Source organism: Dendronephthya gigantea, unplaced genomic scaffold, assembly GCF_004324835.1.
Source record: "Dendronephthya gigantea isolate DGI-Jeju-01 unplaced genomic scaffold, DenGig_1.0 000238F, whole genome shotgun sequence".
In the NCBI taxonomy this organism is placed as follows: Eukaryota; Metazoa; Cnidaria; class Anthozoa; order Malacalcyonacea; family Nephtheidae; genus Dendronephthya; species Dendronephthya gigantea.
The window spans coordinates 196,975-220,792 of NW_021163248.1; the positions used below are offsets into that span (position 1 = coordinate 196,975).

Here is a 23,818-nt window from a genome sequence, read left to right on the forward strand (position 1 = left end):
CGTGTAGCATCTCCTGTGGTACCTAACCTCGATTGCAACGTAGTCTTTATCGCGTATTTGTAGTAAAATTTTCGTCATTCTTTCTTGTGGCTGCTTCGCGTAATAGACCCGCATCAACAGTCTCGCAGAGGACAAGTGACATTCGTTTTCTTTTTCCAGATTGCTAGTATATAATTATAAAGTACAGCAATCGTCAGTTATACAGATACTTTTGAGAAATTACAAATAATTTTGAGAAACATACACTGTTAAAAATATCTCTGTTATTTTACAGTAAAAAGTACTGGCAGCTTGGACGCCAGAGCAATTACTGTAAAATTACAGAAACTGTATTTTAACAGAAATCTGTTATTTTACAGAAACTTTATGTTAATATATAAACCAGAAAAATAGCTTTAATATACAGTGCAATATACTGTTAATATACAAAAAATCTTAGTTATTTTACGGTAAAAAGTACGGCAGCTTGGACACTAGAACTACTGTAAATTACAAGTTAATTTTACAGTAAAAGTACTGTAAAATTACAGAGACTATATTTTAACGGAAATCTGTAATTTTACGGGAATATCATCACGTTATTGTATAAAGATCAAAGTATAGAGCAATAGTTTTTAACATATTATATTAAAAAATATAAAATCATACAACTGTTATAGGGAATTACAGTTAAACATAAAACTGAACATCGAATGTCAGGATAAAATAAATATGGCATTTAATACCATGCAACATAATTTACAAATAAACCTTAGGTGCATGAAACGCAATATTTGATGATAAATGTCTCCTTAAACAGCATTTTTTTATAACAATAACAAAGTAACATATGACAAAATCGTCAAATTATACGGTTTTTAACATCTATATGAACTATCAGTAAGCTCCTTATAAAGTCCATTTGCTTTGATAGTCTTTTAATGTGTTTGCTAAGGTTAAAACCTTAGGGTTAATGGAATGTTGTTTCCCTTTCTTTTTGGATCTTTTGTTCCCTTTTTCTGGGTTTAAATTGAGAAAACATCTATATTTTAAGAAAGAAAAATACGATATTTAAAAATTCTAATTATAAATAAAGTTAAAATATCTGCATTCTTATTTCATGGGTTTTAAAAGATATGCATGTATATCCAATGCTAACCTTTGAATGAATTCCAAAGTAGCTGCTAACTCGTCGGGATATGCTATATTTAACACATAGTATGAGGCAAACAACATCATCATTCCTTCAGCTATGCTTGTGAGAGAGTCGTTTACCACAATACCATCCACCACCAAACAGCACCTTTCCCCCAGCAACTCATCGCCTATTTATGATCCAATTAATAAGGCATAATTTAGTGTTATTCGCAGTCAAGTGCATTCCACTGGGGACAGGCAAATAAGCTATAATTGTGTATTATTTTGTCAAAAATATAGTCAATTGTTTTTCATGTAGTTGAATTAATGGATTAATTAATTACTACCTGGATTAATTTTTCTCCTAGCCTGAATAAAATAAACTTCCTGGGTGGCTATAGCCGGATGGATATATAGATAATATATAATATAACCATAAAACAAACACTTACCAAATACAGATATGTATGGTGTTGTAGGACAGTTTTTCACAACTTCTGTAACAGTGGCAGTTACCTAAAATATACGAAGCTAGAACTTAATAACTGAAATTTCTGACATATTCACCAAAATCCAGTTGTATCAAGCCCATTCATTCACCTCAACTGCATGTGGATATAAGCCGAGCTTAAATAACTTTTAAACCTGTCATGAATGAGTTATATTTAAATAATATAATGTACTAACAAATGTATACATTAGTCCAATTAAGTATTAAATAAATCTATAGACTTGCCTTATTGTCTGAGTTTAACAATCTGTTTAAGCTAAACTGTAAATTATAAATATTTAAACTCGGCTTATCCACAGTTGAGGTAAATGAATGGGCTTGATACAACAAGCTACTGCACAATTGACAATTCCCCCTTCCAAATTGCCCTTTTCAAAATTTATGTATCTATTGGAGTATCTGATATTTTGGGATAATTGTTACTCAAATGATAGTGTATTGTTCTTATCTATAATAACCACTAAACCATCACTATCAGATATCCCAATATCAGATATTTCAAAAGATCAATAATTTTTGAAATGGTCAGTTTACTGCAGTACTTACATCAAATGACTTAATCATAAGCTCTTGAGGTTCTTCAAAGTACGCCAAAAGCATTAGAAATACACCATCAATCTGGGGTACTTGCATTTTCTCTGCAGACATAGCAGCTTCTATACGAATAAGCAATTGCTTCAGGTTTTTCTTTGAAGGAACAACACACTCTTTCATGAACTTGAATATGGTATCCGCTTTGTCTCCAATACTTTCTATCATGACTTTCTGGATCTTAAATCCCATAAGAAGTTCAAAATGCTGGAACATGCAATCTTTCTCAAATAAGAAAGGCCACTGGATTTGAACTTCTTGTACTGGCACAGGGTTTGGATCAGTTTGGTTGATTAAAAGACGCTGAGATGTGTACGTATTTTCCATAAATTGCAAAACTTTGTTTTTGTCCTGGTTTTTCTTAGGAAACTCTGAAACAAGCCAATCTTGTTTCGATTTTTGACTGCTAGGTGTCTCGTTTGTAGGAAGCGCAATCGGGTTGCCAGTTTATACATCCGTATGAATCAGCTCCAGGTCTTTTTTTCCCTTTGATTTTGGTTTCAGAATCATTATCATCATCACTGGAAACACTCAACTTTACAATAGCTTTGCCAGCTTTTCTATTTAGGTTTGCCATCTTTTCTTCAAGTTGTTTTCGCAGCGATTCGTAACCCGAACCAATAACAGTATCACCAATAGTGTCACAGAATGAATCCTTGTACTTGGATACCATCATTTCGGCAATACGGGCCAGGTTTCTTCTTCCAGGAAGTGAGGTGTGCATTTTAATATCATCACATATTATTCGTACCATCTCACGTCTATCACGCAATGTTGGTCGTACCTTACTGGTACAGGCATCGAGCAAAGATTTAGGAAATTTATTCCAGGGTATTTGGAAATTATTGATCCAGTAGTTACTTGTCTTCCCTCCAGATGCACTATCATTATCTGATTGGATATCAATATCATCAAACTGAATTGGAGTATTCGTCCGGAACATGGTGAATTAAGTGAACTGGTGTTACTATTCACTGGTGTCGTGTTTGAAGTGTCCTTCCAGGAGGGCAATGCAGGCATAGTTATTTGTGCAACAGAGGCTTTTGCTACAGAAATGTGAAGCATACATATGTTGCATGCAAATATAAGGAAAAGCACAAGCAAAGATAAAACAATACAATGCAAAGAAGCATATGCAACATAAACACAAACCTAAGCACAGGAATCCACAAATTAAAGGAACTTAAAAAGTATTCATTGTTGAATAAAATGTATTCATTCTTAATAGAATGAGTACACGTACATGCTGTGCATAAAATTTATGTTTTAATTTGGTTGTTAATTGTAAAGCCTTATCACCATGCATACACACCTGCCCCACAATGCCGCAATAATTTTCTTATTTGTATCGGTTTAAGCACATCAGTCAAATCTTGCTCTTGAAGAAGTTGTAGATCTTCAACACTATCAACTCCCATCCCAATCAATTTATCTTTTGTTACCTCAATCAAATCTACTGACAACTGGGGAAGTAACTTCTGAAGTAGTTGTACAATCTCATCCATGTCTACAATATCTTGTTACAGCTACTGTAGATCTATGGCAAGATCAAAAATTAGGCTGGCAGAATTGTATATATATATATATATATATATATATATATATATATATATATATATATATATATATATATATATATATATATATATATATATATATATATGTAAAGGGTGTACATAAAAAAACTGCAAATGCCATAATTTGTATGCACGAGATCATACATTAGAATTTCATTGCCTGTTGAACTAATTATGTTCCGGCATTTTTTCACATTGTGTGTTTATTTTTTAGTAATGTACACAGATACGTATTTGCAAATCCAAGAAGTGTAATTATTTGCACAGCCATATGGAAATTCTAAGGTGTGATTTTGTGCATCCAAATTATGGAATTTACAGTTTTTTATATACCCTGTTTATATACTTTCGCAAAGTTAGGTAAAGTTACGGCTTTAACCCAGCAAACTAGTCTATATAAATATAACCCATGCAACCAAGGTAGCTTTTCAAAAATTTAAGCTAAAACTGCATGTTTTAAAACAATGACTTGCCCTTTCTCCATCGTGTATGCTGGCAAACAGCAGTGTGATTTGAGATCAGACAACTTAACACAACTGAATCCTGACTCTCTACTAACACCAATTTTATAATATCCCATTTCAAAGTGATATTGTGCTGGAACTTTTTTAACCAGAAGGCACACTGTATCATCTTTATGTTGAAAAATCATTATTATTTGACCCAATGCTAAATTACTCTGTTGGCAATCTAGGACAATATAAAAATCTTTTTGGTATTGAATACCATCAATAACTGCCACAGAAGAGGTGACAACTTCTTCATTTATTGAGTGATGGTTGCAAAAGGCATTTTTGATGCTATCATTATACAGATCTACATTAAATGGGATAGCACTTTCAAAATTTGTGCTTGCACCAAAAAGTGAACCATTGTTAAGGTAGCCTGTAAAAGTTGATGCCGCTCAGCAAATGTGTGACATATATTGATAAATTCTGGCTGTAGCGAGCACACCTCTTAAAGTATGAATGCTTACTCTCAACGAAGAGTCCAAACTCTTATCAATGGACCAAATTGTAAAATAAGTCTTGGTGCCATATAGTGGTGCTTTGGTCTCACTGGCTTGTCAGGAAAGAGTGAAACTCTTTGCTCTAATATCTTCAATTTTTACTCTTAAATGTGCAACTTGTGCCAAACTAATTTCTGGTGCACATATAAGCTCAACAACTTCCCTTAGAAGTAGAGTTAACTGCCAGACAGGATCACAGGTGTTGGCAACTCTTGGACCAATATAAAGTGGTAAAAGTTTTAGCAAACACCAGTTCTGAACAGCATGACCACCTAATTTACTACCTTGTTCAGAAATTATACTTGGTTTATTATTGGCATCACTTCCACTATACTTAAACTTTGCCACTATATGATTGAATTGGGCATATGTAAACCACTTGTTAACTTTCACAAAATGGTGTATATACAAGGCCAAATCATAATTAACAACACCTTCAAACAGATCATGGCCTAAACAAGGTGGTAAACCTGGATTACAAACGTGATAATATTTTAATTCATTGAAAATTGAATTAAACTTGATACCCTTATAGTTACCTAAGTCTGGATTACTTTCTACATTTTGCAAGTTGGCATTGTAATTATCAGGGGACCTTTGAGAAAAAGTGTCAAAAATATCACCAAGCTGAATGTTTTTAGTTTCCATAAGACAAAATCTGCACACATATGGAGAGCTGCTAAAGTTTTCTACAAATCCCCCGATAGAATGACTACCTAAATTATCGCCAAGAATCATAGTAACAGTTCCTCGTATGTATTCTTTCTCAACAAGAACACCATGTTCTTCAATTTTTTTCAGATCATTTACCAGGATGCGAAACACGGCATCTTGTCCAAAAAACTTAAAATCGCTTTCTCTTACAAGGAGAACAAGCTGCATTTGATCAATTTGTGATCTATTTTGAGGGTAAATGTTTCCTAATGTTACATAAACAGCTAAAACTTTATGCTTTTTTTTCGCTGATCCCAGAGGATTGACAACTTCAAATGCATCCTGGTAGAGAATGAGCTTTATTGCATTTCCTAGCTCAACAAAAAGAACATTACTTTTGGCCACACTACCATCCATGAAATCTCTTAATATATCATCTGAATTTAAAATAGGATTTGCAAATTGCTTCTTTACACCTGCATCTTTTAGAAGTTCCTGTATCGTTTCAATTATTGGTACATACTCAAAATATCTTTTCACATGATTTTTATCAAAACCTAAGTATATTGTAACAGGGGCAACATATCTGAATTTACTCCTAAAAAACTGTTTTCTCCTATACTCAGTGCTTAGTGCTCCTTTATTCCCATGGGCCAGATTGAATATATCATTTGGCAAAAATTCATTTACAATTTGGTCAATTACTGCACTTCCAACAGACATTTCTCCCAATTTAGTTTTTATATGATGTTTTAAGTGAGTTTGAGACATGTTATGCATTGCCTGCATTTCCTGGATGATCTTTTGGATAGTGCTAGCAGGCACATGATATTTGGCATTTAGTTTCAGGTAAAACAATGCCAAATTTTTAACAAATAACTCACTAATATCCTCTTGGGTATCATCATTTTCAAGATTGTCATTGTTGGATGTCTCTCCTGAATCAAAACCATCAAACTGGCTTAAATTTGAAGTGTTATTAGTTGCTTGGCTATTTACATGTACAAGTAACTCAGAAGACACCTCTCTGTTGGCAGGATTTTTATGACGCCTACTTAGATGAGAAGTAAATGATGATTTTATTTTGAATTTTGAGTTACAGCCGTTAAAAGGGCAAGTTACCTCGACACCTTGGGTAATGTGATCTTTTTGATGAGCAATTAAATCTTTTATGCTTTGTAGAAACTTGGAGCAAAAACTACATTGGCATTGTATCGGCGCAGAGCTAACAGTATTAGATCCCTCTCGCCTTGCATTTTCATGATCTCTTGTAACATGCGATTTGAATGCACTATATGTTCGAAACCTTCGAGCACAATTTTTAACAGCGCAAGGGAACGTTACATTGGCCTCGTTGGAATGAAGCCTGTAATGGTTGGCATAAGCTCCCAGCGAACGACTTCGATGAAAACACGTAGGCGCCTTGCAACGGTACATACTAATTAACAATACGGAAATATATAACACAACGAGCATTGAAGCGGAAAGACATAAGTAGTACTTACTAATTCACATAAACACAAACTAGGACAAACACAGCCTCGAGGAAAGTGGTCACTTCAAAACGACACTCGACTGTCCGATGTTGAGACGCGACTTATCACGCTGATTATCCAACGGTAGGAAACGTAAAAGCCTCAGCTCGGCCAGGAAATTAGTATAGAAGATTCTCTGATAAGTACCCAACGGTGTAAAACTTTTAAAACAAATATTTTAGCCTTTTTAGGCACGTAAATGCAGTTCTTTCGCACTTCTCCGGCTTTTCAACCTTTCTTCCGGCTTTGCAACTTTTTGCCAGTGAAGACAAAACTTCACAGTAAAGATCAAAGGTCAACAAAAACCACAATCACATTTCTGTATCACGTGTTACTCACGGACACGGTTTGAACAGCCATTAGCACTGAGAATTTTATAATGATACTCGAAACGTGGCTAGTATTTATTTATTAGGGAAAATATTACATATTTTGATTCGAAAGAGTTAAAACAAAACAAATTAAATGATTGCTATTAAAAGAGTATATTATGACTTTATGTCTATTCGCAGTGCATGGAGTTCACATGCACGCCACTAACTATTAAACAAGCTTTTATTAAAAACAAACGAAATAAGCTTGTTTTTCAACAGGAACTACGATTTTTCCGGTTTATATCATGTGCAAATACTAATTAAAAGCTATTTCAGCCTATTTGCCATCATTGACAAATTGAAGCCCGCAAGAGACGAACATTTTTTTCCTGTAAACAAGTCAGTTTGGCTTGGCATTTCTTTTCGTGTGTGCATACGTCCGATACAGCAAACAAAAATTTCTGGTCGGGCGTACACACGAACAGTTTTTGGTTAAAAAGCTAACATGACCAGCTTTTGTTTGAATCAGGCACCTCGTCTGGCTCATGCATGAGTCATGATTCATGTGCAAGTAAAAATTTCTCGATTTTTACAACACATTATCTATACTCTATACTATAGCCATAGGAATTATAGCAGAAAATTATCCCTAAGCCTAAGATACAGAGTATGTACTTTAACAACATTTTACTGTAATTTATCTTTACAGTAAAATCATTACATATAAGACTACAGCTTGTCTGTTAAATATAAGACTTCTGCTTTTTTACAACATTTTACTGTTAATTTACTGTCCCAGTAAAATCACGGAAAAATGTTACAATAAATTATCTGTTAAAATACAGATTCTTTTTTTATTACAGGAATTAATACTGTATTTTGAGAATTACAAATCAATTACTGTAAAAAATTACAGAACTTTTTCTGTAAAAATACATTTATTTTTAACAGTGTACACACATATTGTCTTTTATTACTTTTACCAATGTATGCCTTGTAAACTTACCATGACAAACAAATCTGATTTTTTTTCATAAATTATGCACCTAGGTTATAAAACATGCAAAGATCTCATGCCAGACGTCCTGTGCACATGACTATCATTCTCCACTGATAAGCGTGTTAACTTTTTTTGCGGTTGTCTCACTTCACTGTCCGTTTTCTCTTGGTTGATTTTACATAGATGTTTTGCTTTCGCCGTTTGTAGCTTATTCTCGTCATATATTCTTTTGTAACAGTTAACATGGTAATACCACTGCAGATCCCCACCATCGTTTGCTGAAAGAAACTCGCTCACGCCTTCGTCAGTGAATAAACTATACGAGTTTTGACAAATTTCCGATTTTCGCCTTTTAGCTTAACCCATCTTTTTCGGCAGCTGATAAATTTCAACAAACGCAGGTTGGTAACTTTCGTAAGCGATTGGGAAACATCGTCAAAATGAATAAAACATTTGCATACCTTTAAATTTTTTATGTCGGTCATGGTTTTTTTTAGTAATTTTGTAAAACCCGCGTAAAAGACCCTTTTAATTTCGGGTGCTACACAGCCTGATTACAGGCAAACGCTCGTGTTGCCTAGGTGATAACAATCAAAATCCAAGATGGCGGTCAGTTTCAAAGATGGAAAATGACGCAAGTTTGGTGTTAATTCTCTACTTCTTGTGCACAGTTATGAATGGTGGCTCATAGGCGGCCCAGAACTGATCTCACTGACCTCGCGCTACGCTATGTTGTCTGAACAGTTTTATATTATGACATAATTTTATATTATGTCATAATATAAAACTGTTCAGACAACATGAGCGTCGCGCGAGGTCAGTGAGATCAGTTCTGGGCCGCCTATGGGTGGCTTAGCATTTTTGAACACAAGACACTTATATACATTGATATACGGAAGAATTTCTTAGCCTCCCAACACGTGCAACGAACGTGAATGATAGGATTGAACAGGTGACGGCCTATAACTCTGTAAGAAGTGACTTTTTTAGTTGTGAAAAATATTGCTTGCCTTGGGACATTTCACTGCACGTTGTCTTTCGACTTCACAGCCGAGAAAATCAAACTCTTGATATACATGATTGTTTACTGAACTGCACTCCAGTTAGTCACACTTGAGTAAGCTTTTTGAATCCAATTTGACCAGTTTGCTTAACAAATGAGTACGCCCTTTCAAAGTGCAAAGTTATGCTCACACTCCACTTATTCTCACACTTCAATCACACTTGGGAGCAGCTCACTCGAGTTTAACTTGAGTGTGAGTGTGAGTGAGCTTTTAGAATACAGCCGTTAGCTATAAAACACAACAGGTCATATGCAATTTGTAAAGGAATATATTTCATAAAAATTCAAGTTACATATATAGTTACACGAATTAATCATATATTACATGCATACTATATACCATTTATCAAACTGTGATTATCTGTGAATATTAAAAATTATTATGTATTTACACAGGGTAAGCATTTCAGTGTTTTAAAACATAATAAACATAATACACGTTACCGCAATATACACCCTTAAGCTCAAAAATTTTGTAAGACCATAGGCGGCCCAGAACTGATCTCACTGACCTCGCGCGACGCTCATGTTGTCTGAACAGTTTTATATTATGACAAGGTAGGCAACTCTCACGCCAAATAAGCTAAAAACGCACGACGGTTGACTCAAACACCTTCACAAAACCGCAAATATTTCATAAAAATATGGCGAATAAGAAAAAAAAAGTACAACACATTAAACTTGAATAATTTTACTACATTTATACTATATTTTTAGCATTCAAATGTATTCCTATGCATGTATAAAACGTGAATGTTTTTATGGTTTCTGGCAAATATATTTCAAAACCTATGCTGGGGACACCTTGCCTATACCTTCGTCATATTTTTAAATTGAGAATAGAAAGCTGATTGGCTCTTTTTAAACGACAGCCAATCAGCTTTCTATTCTCAATTTAAAAATATGACGAAGGTATAGGCAAGGTGTCCCCAGCATAGGTTTTGAAATATATTTGCCAGAAACCATAAAAACATTCACGTTTTATACATGCATAGGAATACATTTGAATGCTAAAAATATAGTATAAATGTAGTAAAATTATTCAAGTTTAATGTGTTGTACTTTTTTTTTCTTATTCGCCATATTTTTATGAAATATTTGCGGTTTTGTGAAGGTGTTTGAGTCAACCGTCGTGCGTTTTTAGCTTATTTGGCGTGAGAGTTGCCTACCTTGTCATAATATAAAACTGTTCAGACAACATAGCGTAGCGCGAGGTCAGTGAGATCAGTTCTGGGCCGCCTATGGTAAGACTTATAGAGAATTGTGCAAAACCGCTAAATAGGCTGTGACCAAATTGAATATAGCTAGCATATATATGTACTGATATATGCAGTTCTTATTCACTTCCCATTGTAATGTCCATAAGCAAGTGTGTTCACTCCATCGTTTAAAATATATCGTTTGTCATCATATAAGAACTAAGACCTATTTTATTAAGTATAATGGAGTAGATTTCATGGCGTTCACTTCGAATCTGATTCATGCTAGCCATTGTCTGGTACATGAGTACTTTGGAAAGATCCGGGATGGTGAATCCGACATAGATGGGACGGTTTAGGTAAAGCTTCGTCTTTCTCATGTTGACGGCCGCTAAATCTTCTGAGAATATACGGAAGTAGTCAAAGGAAAGGGACGCTATTAGTTTTAATAGTTTCGTCTTGTCGTTGACGAGTTTGACGTCGACGCGCTTTCTCAAATTTTCCATGGTTTTACCAAACACCGAGTTGTTCATCAGTTTAAAAAAATCTTTCTGGAAGTCGTTTGCAGTGTGGTTTCGTCTCCCGGTGTTAAAATCAATATAAGACTTTAGCCATGTGCTTTGCTGGAATACTAAAACGCGGTAGATCTTTGTCAGCTTCATGCCAAGTGTCAGGCATTGCTTTAAATTGCGGTAATGAACCACATAGTTGGTCTTGTCTTGAAGATTCGGCATCAATTTAAATACAGCGCCACCACGGAGTTGCAAACTTTCCGAGACATCCAGGCAGTACGGTGACAACATTTCTGAAGAAATATTCATTTTCTTAGGTGCTAGAGGATAATCGTTGTGAAGATCGTGTAAATCGGGATAGTGAAGGTCCACTTCCAATGTGTAGCCTTTTTCGTCATCGTCAGCAAAGTCTGTGATGTCAAGTTCTGCAATCTCTTGGTCGGTTAGCCAGTCAAACTTACCCGTGGGTAGAGGCTGTGACATTGCCCAGCCGAAGAGGTTGTTAGCATCAAGATACATCACGTAGGAAGTATCTTTTTCTGGGTCATAATCGGGTATGTATGGATTGTTAGCTTTACCATAACGGTTGCTAATCATTGAAATTCCACCGCGAGGACCTTCTTCGATGAATAGACACATGTCTGGATCGGTCAGCAGCTCGAGTTCGACTTCAGTCATTTTCAAACACGCTTTCCAGGCTAGACCAGGACTTGTATAGAAGTGGCAGGGATCCAAGTTGTAGGCTTTGAGGCATACGCTAACCTAAGCGAAAGGTAATTCAGATTTTGAAGAGTTATTTAGTTCAAAAATTTACAGTTTGTTTTGGTTTTTTAATGATTTCTATTTACCTTTTGTTTTATTTTCAAAAAAGAACGAGTCATTTACAAATTTTGTTGTTTCGATCGTCCGATTAATAGAGATTCATTTTCTCGAAAATACAACATTCCATCTTGTGCCTCCATTGTTCGTTTGATTAAGCCGAAGGCGTTTGCGTGATCTCATCGTTACCATGACAACAATGTTATTGTCTTAACGCGCGAAAACTTGAACTGTTGCCGACCAGTTGAAAGTCTACTTCATGTAAGTTTTTCTCGTTTTTTGCATATTCAATTGTTTCCATATTATGTTTTGACCGTTTGTTGTTTTCGCTGTTTGTTTTTTTCGAGATTTTGCGGGTTTTTTTAGGAAATTTTGCGAATTTTAATCGGGTTTTGCGGTTTTTAATGACGTTTGATACGTGTTCGCGTTTGCATTTTCGCACATTAACTTTTAGTCTTCATATTTCAAACTGTTTATTCACTTTCTATAGTATTATTATTATAAACTATAATAGTATTATATATCTATATATTATAAAATAGTTAAGATTAGTTATTTTATCGTATTTACACAAATTCCACGTCAATTCCGTTTTGTGCTTTTAACTGCTACTTATAGTTATATTTCGTATTTTTATAACCCCTTCCTCTATTCTCTATACGTATTAGACGGGCGTGTCGTTCCAAGACCTGTCGACGGGTTAGAAACTCGCTTCCCTGTCGTGCTTGGAACCTGAAGATATCACGGCACTGTTTCTGTAGAAACGGTATTGGGCAAGACCACAAAGTAGCTTTACCTTGCAAATACTTGTGGCTTGGTCTATTTCTTTATAAAGCACCCGGGTTTTGCAATTTCTTCCATGTCTTCTTTTCCTTTCCTTTCTTATACCTACAATTAATTAATGTAATTTACCCAATGTAGATTATTTTACCATTACAATGAACCCAGGATATTTTCTACAACTTTACCTCGACTCTTTCAAGAATGCCAACAGATCAAATATCATATCAATACGAAACAATCTTTTCAACCTTATTAATGGACACATTTTTTATCCACTCGAATCCTGGCCATCTCAATATCAATTATTTTTTGAAAAAACCTATTACAGACACAGATACTTTCAACCTTTTTTTATTTTTAATTGGAAACGGTGCTCCACCTAGCTACATTGGAGAGTGGATTTTAAGTTCAACTTTTTGGTCTGATGGAAAGACAGCTGAAAAGAGAGCCAGACAATTAGATTACATTTTTAATAATATAGATAATCATAGTCGTCATTGGTTTTATTTTGACATTTACAGAGGGTTATGGTGTTATATGGATGGGTCACCTAGACAAATTGATTATTGAAATATTTTTATTTATATTTATTTTTATTTTTATTTCGTTGTTTCTATAGGAGTTTGGTGTCTCTATATGGATTAATTTGATAATTACATAGCCATTTTAAAGAACGAGGCAGTAGTGTGCTGCATAATTTCTGCAGAAGTCGCTCCCTCTTTACTTTACTATACAGACTTACGTACGATTGACTTTTACTTACCACTTTTTGTGGATAGAAACCCTATTTTAGGGATTCTTAGAACTAGTATTCATTGCCACATAGATTGCTAGTGATCTACTAAAAAATTGTTTTCAATCCTGAATCACAAAAATACATAAAGATACATCACGTAGGAAGTATCTTTTTCTGGGTCATAATCGGGTATGTATGGATTGTTAGCTTTACCATAACGGTTGCTAATCATTGAAATTCCACCGCGAGGACCTTCTTCGATGAATAGATACATGTCTGGATTGGTCAGCAGCTCGAGTTCGACTTCAGTCATTTTCAAACACGCTTTCCAGGGTAGACCAGGACTTGTATAGAAGTGGCAGGGATCCAAGTTGTAGGCTTTGAGGCATACGCTTCGAAAATTTTCAAACACATCCGCAAGAAGAAGAACGTCCGACGTCAAGTACAAATCATGGTAATCACCCATGTTCCGAACAGGAAAACTTGTTAAATGCATTCGTCGCGTGTGCGTAATCTTCGTCTGAAACATGTTCGTCGTTCAACACATTGTAGAAGGATTCCTTCGGTGGTAAGGTTGGCTCTTCAAATCTCTCTATGCAGTCCATGTAGTCGTAGGGGTAGACACCTTTTCTTAGCAGAAGGGATATTTTGTCGCTGTCTATGTATTTTTTTAGAATGAAGAACTTTTCAACGCCGTTAGATTGGATACTAACTTCTCCAACGATGCATTCATGAATTGTAGGGAGTCGATATAATCCAAATTATCGATGGAGAAGGAGATGTACTTTTCGGTGTTGTTTGGAATGCAGTTGATCTTCTTCTCTTTGAGTTTACCAAGTCCTTGCATTATGAGATGAGAATCATACCCACGTAGATTATGAAGAATAACAGGAATTCGGCCGGTAAAACTATAGTTCAAATTGCAATTGTTGTGTGCAGCCCCACGGTACTTTCCTGAAAGATGACAGTGGTCGCGAACACGATCAGAACCCAATTCATATCCATGACAATGGCCTGCATCTTGAAACGCTTGCTCTTCTTCTCTCTCAATTTGCATGGGTTCGACCCAATCCAGTTTCTCTTGAATATATTTCTGCTCTTCTTCTAAACACTTTAAAAATTTGTCGACTGCATCTTCTCCGCGATACACAACGGGTAGTTTGGAGTACTTCGCATGGTCGGATACAACAATGTAGGAAAATCCACAAGGTTGGTGGTGTTGGTATTTTTCAGTGGAGGATTTTTCAGGATTTGGTTTAACTAAGTTGATCTTGGTGATAAAACTTTCGAAGTCGGCGTAGATTGCAAAGGGCACTTTCAACTGCTTGTGGTAGTCTTTAAAGAACAGTTGAGCATTATCTTCATTTCGGAGTTCATTACGTTGTGGACCGTGTTGAGAGCAATTGGGTTCGTGTTCTTGGAGGAGATCGTCTCGGATAAATCCATAAAGACAGTAACGACAGTAATACATACGAGCCTTTTTCCGGTTTTGGCTGTAGAGTAATTTATTCAGATCTTTGATGAGGCAGTAATGTCTAGTTGTTCCCTGGAAGTATAGTAATAGGTTTACGTGGGTATCAAAGTGTTCCTTTGTGATGTAGATGGGAAAGAGTACATCCTCAAAGCCAAGCACGTTCACAGAAATATTGTTCTGACGCTCAAATTTTTCAATCTTTTCAACAGTAACAGGAAACTCAATACCAGCCAAATCTAGTTCATCTTAAAACTGTTGATAATGATGCAATCTTTCCGCATTCTGTTTCACTGGGTGTAGAGCGGCGAGGATAGACCACATGAAACATTTGTTATCAGAATTCTTCACGTTTATGATAGCTTTCTTAGTCTTTAGCTTGCTGGGTAGAGGGATATAACTGGATCCTTTAACTGGAGAATACTGAGCGATGCTCAGGTCAAGATGAAGGATCTCGTCTAACATCCAACCGCTTCCTTCTTTTTGAAATGACCCGTACTTTAACACTTATGAACCATTTGATACCTCTTTGCTTTACCAGCTCTTTGGAAAGGTGATTCAAAATGGATTTTGTCTTGCCGCGTAAGAAGTGAGATATGTCCTGTTTCTGATCCTTCCGCGGTTTCAACTCGATTTTCTTCAAGGAATCTTCAAAAGCTGTTGTCGAACTACATGGGTTATCTTCTTCGACGTGATTATCTGGTTCGCCTTCTCCAATTTGAACACCAGCTCGTGCCTTCTTTGAGACGCAACCACTGTTATTTTCATCAGGTCTTCTTTTCAATGGATTCCCTTGACAGAGAATTTGATGCTCCACCAATTTATCACGACGGTAAAAGCTTTTTCTACAGTTGGTGCAGGTATGAGTATCGGCGCTTTGGTGGTGTCTTTCATGTCGCTTTAGCGCATCCTTTCGTTTAAAAGACGCGTTACAATGTTCACAAACAAACTTCTCCTCTCCATGAGTAGTCTTTATGGCGAGTCAAATTTCTCAGTTGAGTGAACTTCTTCGAACAAGCCTTGCAAGTATAATCCATTCTACAAGCAGAGTAAAAAAATATGCTCAGACTTTTTCTTCGAGTTAATGATATAGCAGCTACATGGAAAGCGTAAGAGTTGATTTATTAACACTAATGCCCCAAATAACTAATCTACCCAACCACAATATCTTTATCAACCGTTCGTTGCATGACTTTCCCAAGGCGCAACATCTTACCTTGATACAACTCTCTTTACCCTCTTCAGACTTTAGCAGCAAAATTCAGCAAATTCAACATTATCGTCTTTACAGTTACGTCGCAGTTTACAATTCCAAATTTGATAAATTTCTCACCTTATATCCAAGTAAAATGCACCTACGGCTTGTGGTGCAAACATAAATATTTCGGATCAGATGTAATTTTGCGCATGCGTTAAAGGTTTTCTTATTTAAACGTACTCGATCTTGCCTGTCGTTCAACCATGGGTTGCTAGAATATGATGTAAATATTATGATATACACGTACATAATTATAAATTATTGACTAATCATTGTGTAAAAGCGGCAGAGCGTTAAATCATGTAAGCTAATATATGTAAGGCCCCGTCCACACGATGCCGGAAGAATTTGAAAACGCAAGAATATTCTTACGGTTACGCGTATCGTCCACACGTGTCCGGTGTCAAGCGAAATTTATGACCATTGCGAAATACATGACCACGAGTAACAAGTCACGAATTTCGCGGCTTACTCGAGCGAAAAACATGACGATTGCGAAATCTATGATTTCGGCGGCCGAGTGCGACTGTTTGGTTTTGGCTAATTTTGATCAAAATTTTAGTAAGTTTCGGTAGTTAATCGAGAATAAGTGTAAAGCAAAGATTTACTAGGACAGATAAAACATCATTGAAGGCTATTTAATCGCTAAAATACTATTGGTTATCGAATTTGAAAAAGTATAAACGGCATGTTTTATACGATATTAACTCAGTCCAAGGTTCACAATCTTGTCAAGAACTTGACTTTGACTTGTCAAGTTCTAGCAAGACCTTTCACAAGATCCTGCCAAGATCTTTCCAAGACCTTATTAAATCATGCAAGATTTGTCCAGATTTGTCATGATCATGCAGAATTCTGGAAGGCTTATCTAACCACTTCTTTACCAAATTGACTCTCGTACCCCACCACTCTGGTACTCATCTACTTGTATATAACTAGAAGTTACTGTTGCAAGGGGAGTGCTGCCATGCGCAAAAAGAATTTTGTACAAACAAGGATCGATGATTAACAAAAACACTGTTACTGAACATGCTGAATTTCATCCTGTTATTTGCCTTTTGGTTGCTTTTACACGACAAAATCCCTTTGACAAATTTTTCTCCTGCTGTATGTAAAGTAGATTAGTTATGAATGTATTTTATAATTCGCTTTACTGAGCAACCATATTGTTTTGAACTTGAATACGTTCAATCACATGCATCAAGATGAAAAATTTGTCAAAGACAAAGAGTATTTGACCGTGCAAAAGCAGCCTTAATCAAGTCAACTAGATCAGCAAGCGTTATAAAAACAATTCAACATGAATCATGTTGAATTGTTTTTATTTACATGATTGCTCTGATGAAGGCTTGCAGTTTACAGCCGAAATTTAAGTTGTATTTAAAGGATTTTACCGCTTTAAACTTGGAATGTTTTTAACTAGATCAGTTTCAAAACTTAAATATTTTATCATGTACTCTACTGATTGCCAGAATAACAGCATATACAGGGTGTATCAAAAAAAAGGTAATCCAACTTTGGTGCACTATTGTACGTGAACTACTCATTCTATTAACGAATTTTTTTCACATTCCGAAAGTTTAGGCTTTTAACTATCGAATAACATGTTTTTGATACCAAATGGTGAAAAAATGAGCAAATAGGAGGCCGATAAAAAGTGTTAGTCAAAATCGCATATTTTCACCTCTGAGAGTTGGGACTAAAACCATTGAAAATTAACTCTCTTTGGGATTAATTGAAGAATTTTGCTTTTGAATAAACTAACCGCATATGCATATTAAGTAGGAATAAATCACATCAGGAGAACATTCCAAGCAATGCGGCATAAAACCAGTGTAAGCTGTGACATGTTCGTGATTAATTGCTCTTTTCTTTTGTTATGCACTGCTTTAATTAGGCTCAAAGGTGAAAATATGCGATTGCGACTAACATTTTTTATCAGCCTCATATGTGCTCACTTTTTCACCATTTCGTATTAAAAACATGTCATCCGATAGTTAAAATCCTGATGTTTCCGAAAGTGAAAAAAATTCGTTTATAGACTGAGTAGTTCACGTACAATAGCGTGTTGAAGTTGGATTACCTTTTTTTTGATACACCCTGTACATATATTCAATTTAGTTTCAAGTGGGATTTGTTTAGAGGTTGCTTCAACAACAATTTAACCTTTGGCAGATAACGGTTTGTCATCAGCTTCAAGTTGTATCCTGCTTGGAATTAAATTGGATTATATGTAGAATTCAGATTTTGTTCTTGTTGTTTAATTTAGCTGGGGTATAAAATAATTTGTACTATAGAAAAAAATAGTTTCTAGCTAGTGGGATTTGTTAAGAGGTTTTTTACTTTTATTTTAACAACAATCATTAGCATATAACTGTTTGTCATTAGGCTTCAAGTATTATTCAATTACATAGAATTCAGATTTTCTTCTTTTAGTTCAGGTTTTTTTTTCTTGGGGTAAAAAATAATTTGTGCTGTTGGAATATAGCTGTGCTGTTTTCAATACGAACTGAAATACATGTTTATTTTTTATTATGTCCACACTTTGGTTGTCTCCATTGGACCAATCCTGTGGTCATTTGTGTAAAACTCTTAACTCCTAAATTGTAGTAACTCCAAAATTCACAATTCTTTTTAGCTAGTTTCTTTCATAACTATACTTATACATAACTGTTCTTTATACCACTGGCTTCGACTCTACCTTTCTGATGTTAAACAAAGTAACAAAGTAGACAAAAGTAGCTATAGTAGTGTTACCATTAATTGAAAATCAAAACAACACATGCTAAGCACTTTTGCAACATGTTATTAAATTAAAATAAAATTATATTTGGTACTATATGCATATACAAAAGGATAAAACGATATAGAAATTATTACATGCAATGGATTCCAAATGTGGTATGCCTCAAACTAATAGTGAAAAACATGTAATGTCTCGATCTGCATAATTTTATACCTCTGCCCTGATGTACAACTGAAACATTTTCATTATTGTTAATAATTTTATTTTGTACAGGCTGTATCACAATCATTGTCCACAGCTAGAAAAAGATAATAGATCAACACCTGGGTCTAGAACAATTAGGCCACTATTTAGAGCTGTTAATTACATTATTTTAGTTGCAGTAAGACATTCAAAGTTGTTTTTGATCAATCTATACATTTCTTTTTAGCTAATTTCTTTCCTAACTATACTTATACATAACTGTTCTTTATACCACTGGCTCCAGCTCTACCTTTCTGATGTTAAACAAAGTAACAGAGTAGACAAAAGTAGCTATAGTATATTTAATTGTTACCATTGATTGAAAATTAAAACAACACATGCTAAGCACTTTTGCAACATTTTATCAAATTTAAATAAAATTACATTTGGTGCTATATGCACAAACAAAAGGATGAAACCATATAGTAATTATTACAAGCACATTCCAAATGTGATATGCCTCAAACAAATAGTGAAAAAACATGTAAAGTCTCCGCATAATTTTATTCCTCTGTCCTGATGTACAACTGAAACATTTTGTATAGGCTATATCACAAACATTGTCGACAGAGAAAGAGAATAGATCAACACTTGAGCCACTATTTAGAGCTGTTAATTACATTATTTTAGTCGCAATAAGTCGATTGTTTTTGATCAATCTATGCATTAGGGCCATTTATACGAGCGAAAATAAATCGCAGCCTAAATAAACCCAACCTTTTATAGTAGAGCTCGTCCAAAATAAGCCGCGGCAAACATTGGTGTTCAGCATCAATTTACACTGCAAAAACTGTCTTGGCCGCCGGGACTTGCGACCGCGAATTTCAGTCGTTTATACGAGGGTTTGCATGCGACCAATTTGAAATAATATAAACAATATCCCAAATAAACGCGCTGTTCGCGATTTAAATAAGCCGCGGCTTATTTTCGCTCGAAATAAACGGCTTAATTTCGCTCGAATAAACAGCCTTGTTGCTTACCTCCATATTGAACACAAAAATGTTCAGTACTTTGATGTAAATCAGCCGTATCGAAAGGCCTATTTAAAAAATTCTCTTCCGATTCCTATCAGCATAAGGGTGAAATATTAAAAATGCACGCTCTCCCTCATTCCGTAAAAAAACCCCCCGGAAATCTGTGACAGACAGAAGGACAGACAAAAAATCGAGAGTTCGACTATATATACGTCCGATGTCAAGAATAGTGTGCTGCCGTGCTGGTGCACGGCAGCAATTACCCAGTGAGTACCAGAATGGTATTTATTTCATGATATGGGTACTACAGTCAGGTACTAATGTCAGTTGGGAAATTAAGTAGTTGAGTAATAGAGTGGTTAGATCATTTGTTTGGTTAGGATATCACAATAATGAAAGTAAGGATTCAGATAGCAATATAGTTGGTATTATACTACCACAAAAATTCAAGTATAATGGTACATTGCTTCATTTAATTTCTGACAAGATAATTTTAACAGTTCTACCAAAATTATTTACATCATTGGAATTTATATCTTATTTACATATATTTTTATCCTTGCGACTTTGTCAAGAGTGGCAAAATGAGTAGGTTCCTGACATCCTGATTTTAGGACGACAATGACATACCTTATATTTACAAATTTCCGAGTCAGGTTTCTTCGCTTTAACGTCAGAACAGCAAGCTGATTCAGTTGTTGAATTTGCAGCCATTTAGGAAACAAAAAAACTTCGAAAAATCTTCCTTTGAGACAAGTCAGAGAATACGTGTTGAACAGTAAACAAGTTGCAAAATTTATGAACAGAATGTAATTTATGCGTGCATTTGCGCATGCCCAGAACTGCGACACTCATATATTTCGCAAGTCATAAATTTCGCGTGACACCGGCTATATAGCACTACAGTCCATAGCCATAGGTTCTATTTTTAGACTATAGGGATCTAATAGAATAATTCATAGTTTTGAAGTAAATCCCTGCAGTTGATCTTGATTGGTCCTGATTCTTAGTAGCTAGCTACATTGGTTCAAAGCAAATTATAATCAGTTTTCTCAAATTTCCTTTTGGTTTCTGAGCATTTTATAAACCAGAAATATGGTACATTTTGCTCTTGCGAATGTAAAAATATTTATGGGGGGAAAAGTATTTGATTTTTCAAAATGGGCAGTTGCATATGTCATCACTAACATACATTACAAATAAAAGTGAATAAAATTACCTGAAATTGTGGAGTCTCGCTAAAAATCAGCTTTTCTAAATCTGACCCATTAACACGTGGACACAGAAGCCACAACTCGCCCTTATGCTTGCAATATCCCATTAGTAAGAGGAGATTTGGATGGCGTAATTTCCTTAAGAACAAATTGAAACAATCATACATCTAATCTCTAATGCTAGAAAATGCGGCAAAAAAATACATTATATTACAAAATACATTGTATTTTGTTTGGCAAGAGATTTCAATCTTTAGCTACGCTCAATCGTTTGTAAAATTTGCACACTTTATTCTTAAATTTGCACACTTTAATCTTTATTCTCAAATTCAGCGATGGCTGCGATGCCACAAAAACGGTCTGCGTTCATGGAATATACCGTTTTCCCATACGCCGCCGTTTGGGGAGCGAACAGAATATAAAAAAGAAACTGTTTAAAAACTGAAGTTTACTGAACGAATTATTGACAATGGATTAGATCAGGTAAAATATGTAAAATGCCGTGCTTCGTCTCTCTGTATAAGTTTTGTTTTTTCGTCGTTGAATCGTCTTGTAGTTGAGGCCAGTGTGAACGTCTGAGCAGACGTCTTGTTCTTTATTACCTGCAGATCTTCAGTTCTTTTATATCTTCACACTTCATGCTTAGCATCTCTGGAGGAAGAGTAATAACTTTAACAGCCACTCGCGTTCCTCTCCATTCGCCCTTGTACACAGTTCCAAATTGCACTTTTCCTATTGAATCTCCTATGATCACTGAATTTGGATCTACCTGAAAATCTATCAAATGTTTCAAAAAATTAATATAAATGATGTTATCTTGATACTCAAGCTTGTAAAACGCGTTCCAAACACATCTCCACCTAGCCTATCTGCGTGATTATCCTGCACTTCAGTTTCGTCTCTTTCCATGATTATATTAATAGGGTGTGTCGTTTCCACATTACCATTTACTTTTACCGAGCATTGGTACACTCCTGGTTCAGTTACATATACAATACACGATTTCCGGCCTTGTTTAATTAGGGTGCCATTTAATAACCATGAATACTCCACTGTCATAGAACAATGGTACGCCGACAGACAAGCAATGATAAGGCAGTCATCGCCGTCTTTTCCGATAATTTCATGAGGCCCATATGCTATTAATCTGTCTGCGAAAAGATTGAAAATATTAACAGGAAAGAGACTTTGTATTAATGCCTGAAATATATCTTGTTTCTTTATTAATATCAATACTGTTCGCCTTACTTTTGGTATGTTCAACGATTTCCCATAAAATTAACGTATGCAGTACAATCATGTGATCAATATTTACGTATTTATATTATTTCCAGGTGACAACTAATCTATCTATATGTACACAGAATGATTCTTTGATGATGGGCACAGAATGACACTTGCTGCTGCATGCAAACATAGAATAATGTACCTTCTGTAAGAGCCAATCCTGGAAGCTTAATATCAACCCCTTATCTAGACACTCCCTATCTCTTTCGATATACGATTTGCTTCCTCCTTTTGACACTTGATGAAATAAAAATAGGAGGGTGTGTTACATTGGGTGATTCATAATTGTATAATGTATAATATATGCCTTTATATTTCGCAGGATATAATAATATTGTGTATATTTCGCAGGATAATAATATTGTATAAAATTTGCCGAACTTATAGTCTTAGTGAAGAGGAAATTAATGTAATTATAGATGAATCCACACCGAAAAATACTAAACGGGCAATCGCTTCGTGTGTTTCAGTATTTAAAGATAAGCATGTGTTGTTTTTACGAGTTTACACGTTTAGTCTTTACGAGTTTATACAAAATGAATATTAAAAGCATTAAAGCACTCTTTGTTTGTGCATTATCGGGTTTTACATGCACTCGTTCACAAACAAGCAACTCGAAGTTCAATACTCGGCTTCGCGTAGTGCAGTATTGAACTTCGAGTTCCTTGTTTGTAAACGAGTGCATGTATAAAACCCGATAATGCACTCACAGAGTGCATTAATCCTTAAATATATATATACGAGTACATATTGTGATCCTATAGCAGTCGTGTAATTACCAAACATATATCCAACTAACAGCATGTGCTTGTTTTTTAAGTAATCTGGCTCATATAAACAATCCTTAGTATGCGTCGTCGTTTTGTATAGCGGCGAGCAATGAAAATGAAAACAAAAATGTGAGTATAAGATCTAAGTGAGTGAGGTCACTGAGCTGTTCCATGCGTGCAACTTCGTTTTTCCACGTGGCTTTCGTGCATTGCAGAAGTAAGTGAAATAGTTTTTTTTGTGATGGCTTTAAGCTTTTGGACAAAAACAGTGGCGCCACCAGATCGATGATGGAAAAGGGAGGCAGATATTCGTATATTCGAACCGGAGTTCTACATAATTCATCCATATTTTCAAAGTCAATTCAAGTCAACATTTTTTTACAATATATAAGCGAATATATGAATACCCCAACTATCTGGCAGCGCCATTGGACAA

At 35.3% G+C, this 23,818-nt stretch overlaps 2 protein-coding genes across 2 annotated transcripts; both read right to left on the bottom strand.

The window, feature by feature from the left end:
* Positions 1-266: 266 nt before the first annotated feature.
* On the bottom strand, positions 267-2,641 carry LOC114540522. Its single transcript, XM_028560643.1, has 4 exons — positions 2,174-2,641; positions 1,569-1,632; positions 1,139-1,304; positions 267-1,021 (listed from the first exon to the last, which is right to left on the bottom strand). The coding sequence occupies exons 1-4, from the start codon at positions 2,543-2,545 to the stop codon at positions 889-891; spliced, it is 735 nt and encodes a 244-aa protein (XP_028416444.1). The 5' UTR covers positions 2,546-2,641; the 3' UTR covers positions 267-888.
* A 2,220-nt stretch (positions 2,642-4,861) lies between these two features.
* LOC114540531 lies at positions 4,862-6,895 on the bottom strand. The gene has a single exon (XM_028560651.1). The coding sequence runs from the start codon at positions 6,893-6,895 to the stop codon at positions 4,862-4,864; it is 2,034 nt and encodes a 677-aa protein (XP_028416452.1).
* Positions 6,896-23,818: the final 16,923 nt, after the last annotated feature.

Coding starts and splice junctions, on each gene's coding strand:
- LOC114540522 (XM_028560643.1), bottom strand. CDS start 2,545: ATGGAAAATACGTACACATCTCAGCGTCTTTTAATCAACCAAACTGAT. Junction 1,633..2,173: donor TTATGATTAAGTCATTTGAT/GTAAGTACTGCA, acceptor CGTATATTTTAG/GTAACTGCCACTGTTACAGA. Junction 1,022..1,138: donor ACTTTGGAATTCATTCAAAG/GTTAGCATTGGA, acceptor CTTAAAATATAG/ATGTTTTCTCAATTTAAACC.
- LOC114540531 (XM_028560651.1), bottom strand. CDS start 6,895: ATGTACCGTTGCAAGGCGCCTACGTGTTTTCATCGAAGTCGTTCGCTG.